We start from the raw sequence: 11,951 nt of genomic DNA, 5'->3' as shown, positions 1-11,951 counted from the left end.
TCCAGAGTATTCCCCAGACAATGTGCGAGTCTGCAGCTTGTGCTAACAGCAGCTAGCAGATGTGGGATGTCAGTCCTGAGTTTGTTTTCCCATGAATGAACAGCCTGAGCTCCCACTCTAACCAGCAGTGACTCACTCAGTTCTGTCCTGCGTCCTTACAACGTGTTTGTGGGAAACGCCGCCAGAAAGCTCCCAGGTCAGGTTTGTATTTATAGATACGTGACAAAACAAGAAACACACACACACACACACACACACACACACACACACACACACACAACCTGACTTGAAATGACTCACTCACAGGCCATGTGTATGTTCTTCAGGAGTACAAAACAATACAGTCCAGCACAACGGCATGAACTTTGAATGGGAACAAAAACAAACAGGAAATAGAACAAACAACATTAATTCTCTTCAGTGATTTATCAGCAGTAATATTAAATTATTTTCTAGTTTTTGAGTGGATTTGCATCAAAATGTGCCATTAAAGCATGAAGTTCTTACCCCTCACTTCACTTTGTCTGCAGAATCATGAAATTATGCATAAATGATTTGTTTTCTGTATTTTTAAGAAACTGCTGCAAGTTCATTGTCTGATGCAGATATTATGCCAGTTGATTGAAGCCCCTGTGAGGAGTTCTTAACTGATTGTAAAACATCCTAAAATGAATACTGATGCCCCATTATGAACAACAAAAAGCAAACAAGACCATCAGGGACAACATTGTCTATTTCTTGATTGTAATTTTTTATGATTTCAACCACTGTTTTTATGTTTTTTTGTAATCTAACTAATGTAATCTTGTCAATGAATATATGGAGACCACGGGGAGAGTGGCTACTGTTTAACACAGAAGCTAATGGGGATCTTAATGAACAGACAAACAAACTGCCAGGGGGTAGGTTTTAAAATGAGACAAATTACAGCACTCTGAATACATTTTGTCCAAAGAGTATATTAACAAAGAGTGACGCATTTGGCTTTTAATTAAAAAAAAAACAAGAGGAGCATTTTTTTGTTTCGTTAATAGTACTTTCACATGCACAGGACACGATCAACCTAAACATAAGAGATGCTTGACCACAGGGGGGCGCCAGAACCAACACAACATGAAATTCCCCCCCCCCCCCACATTAGCTTGACGAGGCGATTGTGTTTCGATATTGTTCTGTTGAGCTCATGATTAACATTTTGTAAGACCCCAAAACATGGTCTTTAACCAATGCATTGCTCCAGAAATGAAAAACATTTATGTGAATTCAAATCATCTGTTGTTAAAGAAAAAGTCACTCGTGGTTCTACTTATTAATTTAGTCATAAAACAACTTCATTCATCTTTTTAATTAAGCAGCGGCGGCGATCATTGACACTTTGGGAAGGAGCCACTTGATAGCTGAGCCTCCACATAAGAGGTTTGGTGAAGTGTGTTAGTAATTAGAGATGTTTCTATTCTCATCCTGATGGCTTCCTTCCAGCACACACAGACCCTCCAGCATTGTACTTAGAAACTCAGTGTCACATAGTTACAATAAGGTGGAATAAGGATGCACAACAACATCAGATCGTTATATGACCGCAGGGACAGAGGCTGGAAAACCTGCAGGAAGTTAAGGATGTGCACAGATTAATGCCCTGTCGGATTGCCTAAATCTTTTTTATACCTCTGGACACCATCAACTCCCTCCTCAATTTGAAGCAGGTTGGAGATAAGCCCAGAAGGCAGCGTCTCCAGGGCCGGCTCATTTAACCACAGGCTAATGGCATCCAGAGAGCGGCCCTTTTCTCTGAGCTGGTTTACCCCACCGGCATGTTGTGTACATGTGTGAGTGTTTTTAAAGGCCAACTCACAGCAGAAATCATCCGCCATAAATGTACAAAAGAAAAAAATGGAAAGCCTCATGAGGGAGTTTTACCAAAGGGGACATGGGACCCCTCTCTTTGTTTCATAAAGTGACATGGGAAAATCCACATCTCTGGGTTCGAATCCAGAAACTACGACTCTAAAAGATAACATTTACCACTTAAACCAATGGCTGAGAGATGGTTGGGATGGACTCTGGTCTTTACAGTCTCAGGTTAAAGCAACAAGAGGTTAAGGACTTCACAATAGAATTTTAACACTGCCCCCCAAAAAGAAATGTCGGCCTGTGCTATTTTTTTTTTTTTTTTTTTTAATTATCATGATTTGCTTAAAAAAGCTCTCAGGTCAGGTTTGTAAAAAATCATAAAAGTGGCCAGATTTCTACGTGATGTGAATTCCTAACACCGTATCTGTTAGATTTTGAACATTTTTTCATGCTTTTTTGGAAGATTTTTAATTTTGTTTGAATATAACAAACAAAAGAGATTTTTTTGGGGGGGGAGTGCGAAAACTATAATCTTTGAGAAAATGTGTTTTTTTTTTTTTTAAATAAAAATCATCCTTACATCTAATAAATGAACTCAGAGTAGACCAGCTTCATCCGCAGGTTGAATCATTAACATCCTTAATGTACACGCAGCCTCGTAATAAGTTCTCGGTTAGAGCTGAACGTGTTACTGAGAAGCTGTCAATCACACAGCGCTCACATTATCCTCTGGCCTCTGCTGGGCACTAATGAGCAGACAACGCCCCCCTGACGTGTCGTTCCCTGGCTGCCACTATTGATGCATTTTTTTTTTGTGTCCCCAAGTGCAAGTCACAACATCGTCAATACAGAGCTACGACACCTTTGCTCCAAAGTGAGAGCTGGCACTAATCACACAGACCGCCTCCCTCGGTCACCATGGTAACCTGCCGACATACCGCCGAGTCTGAAGGGCTTTACCGGCTTGTCAGCGGCCATGACAGCAAAACAGCAGTCTGAGGCGGTGTGACAATCAGAAAGCACAGGGTGGAGAGAGAGAGAGAGAGAGAGAAATGAACTTTCTTATCGGTCAGTAAAAGTGTCATGTAAGGACAAAGACAAAGACTCTAACCTTCAAAAATCTAAAACACTGATCGCTTTACTTTCTGGACATAAAAGCTTCCCAACTCTTTTTTTCATCTGAATGCAACCACATTCATTTTTTTTTTTTAAATATAACTGCTAAGTTAAGTGTACAATCAAAAGAATATGCATTGTATGAATACAGCTTGAAGTCTGGTATTACAGTACTTACTTTGTTAAAAAAAAAAACTGGTTCTCTGCTGCTCCCTAGTGGAGCTAAACGGTACTGCACACTCTGACATTCATCTGACCTACAGCAACATGATATCTAAGACAACATGCACACAAACAGATATGATGCTGTTGCAAATAATGGCATGTGTAGTAACTTAGAGCATTGTGGTTTAGGTTTAAAACATGTTCGATCTTTAAGGAGAATGTAATGTTTATATCATTTGGGGTTTTTTTAAATTGATGCTGTTATTTTTATGTATTATGTGTATTTACTAAAATGTTACATTTTGTTTTGAGCCACTGTGAGGCACTTTTATTTGGTTATGAAATTGACTGAAAATAATGCTAAAGGCTGCATATGAGCTACTAAAGCAAAAGACACCATCAGTGATAAGATTCATTATAACTATGTAGTTATTTCTAATTTGAATTGAATTAACACAAAGCTCCAGAATCAGCCTTTTTTTCCCATTTTACATGGCAAAGATTCACAGTGAGAAATGTGTTTGACTATTAAAAGTAAGCAGGATGAGATTTTTCGTTTAAAGAAAAAAATTACTACATAAAGTGTAGAGGAAAAAATGTGCAAAGGGGTAAAAGGTACCGCTTAGTTCTGACGGTTGATGAGATCAACACAAACCAAATGTTAATCTCAGGAGCTTTGAAAATTATATTGGAAAATAACTTTTATAACATTTAATTCTGTATGTTGAAGGGTTTTGCATAACTGAGGCTTGCTGAGTGCAGTCAAATACCTCAAAGGGTACAACAACCTCCCCCCCGCCCCTCGACTGTACTGTAAAGCTTCCTCCTCCCCACAGACTCTCACTCGGGGTTGTGTGTTTGACCTCTCAGTGAACAGTTGGGGCCTTTTTGCTAAAAAAAAAAAAACACTGCAGGCCTGCACCGCTACTGCAGAAACTCAGAGACTAAATTAGCTCCTCAAAAAGTCAGCTGTTGACACCTGTCGGATCTGAACACAAACGACTCTCCACCAGCCAATCATTAAGGCGCTACGACAATGACGAGAAGAGAATTAGTCAAGGGGTCTTTGTGTTGTGAGAGGGGTGTGTAAAATAACTTGATATAAAGCAGACTATTCTAATAGTGGAGACTATGTTTCTTGACTTAAATATAAAAAAAGGTGTCAATAATTAGGAGGATTCAAGTAAATTTGAGCAACTTCTTTAAGGACTTTTTAGCCCTAGAACCCAAATATTTTAAAATCTAGAATATAGATTTAATGGAGCATAATTAAACATTTAAAAGTGGAAGGAAAGCAGGCACTCAAAGAAGTGTTAGCTTGAGGTGCTCCGGGACACATGTTTACTACAAATCGTTCAAAAGATCCAATGCACTCTCTTTCAATCAATTCAATGTCTTTATTTGTGCTTATAGAGTGCTTTGGAGTTGTTGCATGAGAACAACGATAAAACAACCCTATAGCTAAATTCGTCGTGCAGTAAATAAACACAAGACATTTTGTAAGTTTTAATAACCACAAGTGATGAAGAGATACACCGGTGAATATCAGCAGCAGAGAGTAAGTTCAAGCAGATATTTATACATCAGTTAAGATTTTATGACACTAAATTGGAGTCACCATATAGTCCACACACAATCCCTCCAAGATAATTTATGATACAGTTGTAACGCCAAATAGTCCAAAGAAACCGTTGTCGGACGGAGCAGCTCTCATTTCCAGGAGCCGGACTTGCCCTTGGCCGAGCGAGAGGTCTTAGGCGCTTTGGAGCCCCTCTGATGGTCGCTGACTCGGTTCCGGAGCACGGAGATGTCGTACTTCTGCCTCTTGAGCTTCTCGCCCAGGTCGAACTTCTCGGCGTGCAGCTGGTGGAGCCACTGCCACAGTTCCTGCGCCTTCTCCGCCAGCTTGTCCCGGTTCAGGTGGTCGACGTTGAGCGGCTTCCGGCGCTCCGTCAGGGCCTTCTTCTTCTCCTCCCGCGCCGTCAGCTTCTTGCCCTTCTTCTGGTCCACCTTCTGCAGGTAGCCGCCGAATGACTTGTTGGTGAAGATCTTCTTCTTCTTCGCCTCCTCCTCGGCGCGAAGCTTGGCGGCCTCGTCCTCCCGCCTCGCCCTCTCCTCGGCCAGGCGTGACTGGCGCTCGCGGTCCTGCTCCGTTCGGACGCGCTGTTGCTCGGCTCTGTCTGCCCGGCGGCGCTCGATGCGGTTTCTCAAGGCGATGAGCTCTTCCTCCTCCTTCTGGCGGCTGGAAAAGTGCACTTCGATCAGGCTTTGGAGGTCGTTGAAGTCCTTCTCAACCCTCTTGCGGTGCAGGTCGTCGAAATCCACCTTCTCACCATCGGGGAGCTTTGGAGGAGCGATGTTTGGCACATATGTTGTCTTATGCCGAGGTTTGGACTCATTTTCTTCTGTATGATCCTCTTTCTCCTTCTCATCCTCTTCCTCCTTTTCTTCTTCCTCAACTTTTTCTTCTTCTTCCTCTTCTCCTTCTTCTTCTTCTTCTTCTACCTCCTCCTCCTGCACATCCTCCTCGTCCTCCTCCTGCTCGTACTCCTCCACAATCTCCTCAGTGTCGGACATGATGGTAAGAGAAAGCAGGATGAACACTGAGACCAGCTGGTGTCTGAACACAGGAGACTCTCTGAGGCGTTCTGTTTGGGGAGTTTTTAAGGGTTCAAATCTGTCATGTGACCACTGTCTGAGCCTCCAGCGTGGGTCAACAGCAGGGCGGGTTTCGAGACAGATGGAAGAGTCTATTTTCTCCGCACCGAGTCTTGTCAGGCACACCCCCACTTATCCCCCCTTCAGACCCTCCCCCCCCACCCCCCCCCCCCCCCCCCACACACCCCCCCACTGCTCTCTGCAATGACCCTGCAGCTCCTCATTCCTTTGTAAGGACAAGATGAGAGACTATTTCAGATACACAACAGATGCGCACACATGCCCATGCCTTCCAGTCCCATAAAGAAACTCAGTGTAGAATCATCCAGAACAAATAACATCCATACTTGTCAAAGCCTAACAAGCCTCTCGGGCTGAAAAAAAATCCAAGGTTTGGAAGTCAAATAAAAAGGTGCCAATGAAAAAGTTATGAAAGCTCTCTGAAAAACTAAACATCAGGGATTTTCACCGGCTAATGATCATGAAAGTTTAATAGCCATAATCTTTTTAAGAACTCCTATTTGCCAAGTATATTGCAATCTCTTAAATACAACAGAGTGTATGAAGTTTAATAATTTACATTTTCATATTCTCCAAAAGGACCCATTACCTTGAATATCCTGTGTATCATAAACAAAGTGTGAGATGAAGAGATGTTGGTGTGCATATTTCTATTCTCCTTAAAGGAACCTGGCAGATAGGTCTGTTAGCTCAAGTTGTTGGGCCTAAGGCGGATGGCAATATCAACGTGTAAGTATTGATATTCACAACTTTTGCAGAATATATGATTGCAAAAATCAATGTTCAAGGTGATCTTACAATGATAACCATCCAGCCATTTGGTGGTAAGAAAAGCAAGCTCTTGACTACTCATTCCTCTCAGCACCGTCTGCAGCTCAGTGGTTGTTATGGAAGCATTTTTGCATTCACATGAGTCAATCAAAGTCTGCTCTGTCTTTCTGAATAAACGAGATACCCGTGCCTCAGTTCTAATTTGGTTTGATACATCAGAAGACACTCTGACACATCTTTAGGTAGAATAGATGACGCTGTTCTTAGCTTGTTGAAATTGCATTCAACCTAGATCTTTGCAGTTCTGATAAAAAAAATGCCTCCCTGAGATAACGCGATGCATATAAAATACATTCAGGCTGGTACGAGGTGACACAAGAGACAATCAGGCTATTCCTGAAAATACTGGATCCCCCACAGAGTGCAACTGAGGCGCCGAGGTTGAGCCGATAAATGTAAGCACAGCTCGCTGTAATGCGATCTGTATCTTGCTCATTCAGAAAAAAACAGGTATATTTGAGTTGTAGCTACATTTTCTTTAGATGTCATATTTTTAGTACCTTATCTTATTGAACATTATTGTGTTTTATCAATTTTTATCTCTGAATCAATCCATCTAGATGCATCATTTTACTCCTCACAGTTACTTCTATCATAGCATTAAAATGTTTATACACCAACAGTTGTTTCTGTAAAAAAAAAAGAGAGGAACACTTCAACAAAGATCAGCAGCAACAAAGGACTTCCAGTAAGGACAATGACGAGCAGGAGGAGCTTTACTGCCTCAGCCTCGTCTCCACTTTGGAATGTAATTAAAACATTCTTGCTATTGGAGGCTTTCTGCTCCCAGTGCTGTGCGGATTAAAGCCTAATTGCTCCCACGCTGCAACATTTAAATGCTGATGTCAAGAATTAATGTTCCCAAGTCTTGAGTTATCAGTGGAAAAAAGACAGATGCAGTTTTTAGAGGCTGAGATGACAGACGGGGGGGAAACAGGTGCTCTACTACGTCTAGGATTCCAAATTAAACGGTTGCGTTACACATGCTTCCTTACGACAAAGCGCCATGTTATTCTGCTCCACACGTATGAGGCAGAGAACACTTTATCTCCAGAGGGTTTATATTACAGTCTTAATTTAAATGAGTGAAGAGCGGCTAATTGTGGCTTTGAAAGACAAAAAAAAAAACAAATCTTCAAGCCCCATGTCTGTCTCATCCCGTAGGAGACTGAGTTCCACTTAAACATGTCTGAGCAGTACACGAGGACAGCAGGTGGCTCCAGGATAATCAAGACACTCTGGGTTCCTTGTTGCAAGGGACAACTGTGTCCATCAGCAAAGAGAGGCAAAGAATGACGAAGGCTAAAAATAGTCACACCCTAACACAGTCTCAAATGGCAAATAGAAGGAGACAGTCAAACTGTGTATGTTTAAGCTTAGTTTTGCCGTACAGAAGTTTTAATCCTGCATCATTCTAACATGTGTTTAAAATTAAAGTTGGGAGTTAAGTGAACTAGTATACAGAAATTGTTTATCCTAAACAAACCATTGCTTATCCCTGTGAATCATTTCAGTTTGACACTTTCAGGCAACAAAGTCTGAACATTTCTTAGAAAGAGGCAGTTGAACTTTGGCAGGCAAATCTATTCCCACAGTGACATCTAGTGGACAAAACCGTGAATTGCAATAACATGAGTCTCGCAATTTCCTCCTCAGTTCAGTTTGTTACAGTAAACATAATATGTCACTGTTCTTGCAGGTTGGATGTAAAGTGTATATCATGCTCATTCTTGTTTAAATAGTCCGCACTGTGAGTAATCCCAGTTTCCTTACAGACACCGTCATGGAACATTTAAAGGTTAAAGTCAATGATTTGTATCCTGCATTGTATGTATGCTATCACAAAGGAATCAATAATGCATCATGTGCTTTAATGAAAGAAAATATTTCAGTATGTGCACTCTAAAGAGACAAAAAAAAAGGAATAAAGGAGACAATATTTACTCACCCATCACAACACATGCAGAAGCCTCCCAGTCTTCTTTTTTCCAGCTACCTAGGTTTCACAAAAAGAAGTCGTTATTTAGCTGTCTGAAGTAATTGATCTTTTATATCATTTTTGTGTGTGTGTGTGTGTGTGTGTGTGTAAATATTATTGGTAACACTTTATATTCAGGTACACCTATTCACCATTAATTAGTTTCTTATTAGCATGCAAATTAGTAACATATTGGCTTTTAATTAGTCATTATTATTAATAATAATAATAATAGACTTTATTTGGCATGGACATCACAGATACATTGGACGAACCAGATGCATTGTTTAAGTGTTTTAGCAAGCATGCTAGTTCTCAACACCTGTCCACAGGAGGCTTTTGAAAAGAAAACAATTAAGATAGGGAGAAAAGCGATAAACAGAGAAAACAATAATGGGAGAGCAAAGGCAGCATGATCAAACAATAAACCAGTCAGAAGCTATTCATGTGAGCACTGTTTGTTTGAGTCCTCTGTTAAAAGCATTACTGTTGCTCTCTAATTTTATGCCAGTGGGCAGAGAGCTCCAAAGTACTTATTGATGCTTTATTCTGCATGGCCTTATTATACAACCAGTAAGCCATTAACTAAGAGTTTTCCCTCAATAACCTCAGAATTATTGCTTATTAGTAGTAAGTAAGGAAGTTGTTGTATACGAATTACGATCTCAATATGCTTTGCTTAGTATGGACTTTATAAGGTGGTAGTAACACAAGAATAGTTATTCTCCCTTAATAACACTTGATGAATATGGTCTGTTCTTACATAACAAAACACAAAACTACAAGTGTTAATAGTGTCCAAATAACTCTAAATGAAGTCTTTGTTACTTAGAATATGTTCCCCATGCTAAAGTGACATCTTGATCATTACTAATTCACTAGTAGTTGAACACTTATCAACCAACACATGTTCCTTAATCTAAACTTGCCTCCTTTTCACACTTAGTTAATATATTATAGTACATAACTACTGCAATGAACAAGTGATGGGTTACACCTTTGAAAAAAATGGATCTATCTACAGGTTCCCTCTCATTCAGTGGTAGAATAACAAAGACAGCACAAGTACAAATACCTCATTTATTAAACCACTGGTTCAGGTTTTCCCACGGCTGACAACAAACACTGCCTGAACTTGCTGTGTAGTTTAACTTACAGGTAACGGGGTCTGCCTGAAAATTCAAACACTGACAAGTATCAGTGTATATAAACATGTCATTGTCAAGGATCGCGAAAACGAAGAGGAGGACCCAGATGCAGATCTAACAGAAAGGATTGATTTAAAATAAAGATCAAAATTACAAAACAAGGAGCCACAAGAGACACTAGCAACCTGACGACTAACTGACATACCACAAACACACACAATGAACGGACACAGGAGGGAAGAAACACAGAGACTAAATAGACACAGGGGTAATCAAACACAGGTGAGACTAACAAGACACAGGTGAGGACAATCAGGGCAATCGCACAGGCAGGAATACAAGAAACACAGAGGACAACTACAAACCAAATCATGAAACACTGAAGACACCCAGAACTCAAGAACGAACAAAACACACCAGAACAAGAAGAAACACCAAACACTGAAAAACAAAACAAAAAAAAGACCAAATCATGACAGTCATACAATATGGTATCAAATGTATGAGCAGGTCATAGGTACTCTATTGTTGAAAATCTGTGTGATCCTTTAACCAAAATCTGCCTGCTTACAAAAAAACAGCACAATATAAAATACTGCACAATATTAAGTACAAAAATACAAAAAATTACACAATCTAAAAAATGTAAAACCTGCACAGCTCAACATGAACTTGCTCTTTATCAGCTAAACTACACTTGTCACTTGTCTGTGAGTGACAGTGACATGCAGGAGTTCAGAGAAGAAGAGTGTTGTTGTTGTGATGCTCCGGAGTTAGCAAGAAAGCTGTAGTGATTATTCAGCAGCAGAAGAGACTCGTAGGCAGAGTGAATGGAGGTACTGGGTCTTTGTTAAACGCTTAAATAAAGTGAAGACAAGTGAAACGACCTTTCAGCGTCCGCCTGAGTTTCTGGCTGCAACATATTTTGGAGTACTTATCAAGTACTCCGGTGATGAGAAAATTCAACTTCGCAGCGGTTACAAATAACTTTGGCTCTGTCGACTGCGTCGTCTGGAAGAACTTTAAATAAAAGCCAGTCAGCAACAGACTTTTACAATAAGAAAATAAATAATAAAAACTGCGTTAATGCGAGATAAAATAATTGTCGGCGATACTTGCCCAGCCCTACTAAAAATGTATACGCTGAACTGATTTAAGTTGACTAAAATATAAATATATATATTCAATTTAAATTGATTAATTCATTTAACTCAATATTTTAGATGGATTCAACTTTTGATAAAGTATTTTAACTTTGGATTTCAAGTCAAAAGAAGCTGAAAGAGCATTTTGCCTGAACTAGATAACGAGATAATTTCACCAGAACTGAGTTGTGTTCAAAAGTTTTGTGAACTTAAAGATTTAAGTACAACTGACTTGATGTCAAGTTTATTTGACTATAGAACATTTTATTTCTTTGGAATAATCACAAATGTATCTCAACTTATCTTTTTTAAGTTCAGGTAACTTAACATTTTAAGGCAACCCAGACACTAAGTCTTTTAAGACTAGTAACGAGTTGGTTTTTTTACAGTGCTGTTTTATCTTTCCCAGTTCTTGTGATCAAAATCTGTAGATCACCTTCATCCTGCTGTGAACTTCTCATGCTGCAGAAAATGAAGTGTTCTACATTTCAACTGATTGTGTTTGAAGATGCACTCCAAGGTCTGTCCTTTTGTATTTTTGGTGTCCTCCTGTCAGCCCAAGAAAAGGGAGTGCTTTACTCACTGCATTTGTTAACTGTGCTTCAAGTTGTTGGAATGGCCCTTTTTAAGGATGGACTGCAGATTGTATTTAGAAGTGTTTCCGCTGGAGTGGAGAACAGCGAATGTTAAACAAAAACTCAAACTTGCCTGAATAAATGAATTATTCCTTCTGCTCGGATAAAATTTGTTTTGTTTGTGCAAATATCGCGACAGCTAGTTTAGTTCAGTGACAGCAGCAGGAAACTTTCTTCTGCACCTTTGGACCTCCGTCCACAGGAAAGAAGCTGAAAATAACTGTGCCAAGGGGTTGGTGTCATCCTTTAAGATAGAGGTATATAGCTATCCGCTGTAACTGTCCAGTAAACAGGGATGCTGGGTAGAGCTGTGAGTCACCAATCAGCCAACTTTACCATTTAACACTTTGGGTTAAGGAATTTCTATCTCTGAATTTGCTCTTCTATCAAAAACTATTTGAGT

General features: G+C 40.0%; 1 protein-coding gene across 3 annotated transcripts; it reads right to left on the bottom strand.

The window, feature by feature from the left end:
* Nucleotides 1–4,624: 4,624 nt before the first annotated feature.
* Nucleotides 4,625–5,778, bottom strand: tnnt2c (troponin T2c, cardiac). Of its 3 annotated transcripts, none has more exons than XM_061030122.1 (2): nucleotides 5,593–5,778; nucleotides 4,625–5,559 (listed from the first exon to the last, which is right to left on the bottom strand). In XM_061030122.1, exons 1-2 carry the CDS (start codon nucleotides 5,707–5,709, stop codon nucleotides 4,843–4,845), a joined length of 834 nt encoding a protein of 277 aa, XP_060886105.1. In that variant the 5' UTR covers nucleotides 5,710–5,778; the 3' UTR covers nucleotides 4,625–4,842. The 3 variants fall into 3 exon arrangements, with proteins under 3 accessions (XP_060886105.1, XP_060886106.1, XP_060886104.1); XM_061030123.1 differs by having other exon boundaries at nucleotides 4,625–5,556; XM_061030121.1 differs by having other exon boundaries at nucleotides 4,625–5,778.
* Between the last annotated feature and the right edge of the window lie 6,173 nt (nucleotides 5,779–11,951).

This window comes from Labrus mixtus, chromosome 22, assembly GCF_963584025.1.
Source record: "Labrus mixtus chromosome 22, fLabMix1.1, whole genome shotgun sequence".
Classification (NCBI taxonomy): domain Eukaryota; kingdom Metazoa; phylum Chordata; class Actinopteri; order Labriformes; family Labridae; genus Labrus; species Labrus mixtus.
Note: the sequence above shows the minus strand (reverse complement) of the source record. Positions and strands in the feature narration are given on the sequence as shown.

Coding starts and splice junctions, on each gene's coding strand:
- tnnt2c (XM_061030121.1), bottom strand. CDS start 5,709: ATGTCCGACACTGAGGAGATTGTGGAGGAGTACGAGCAGGAGGAGGAC.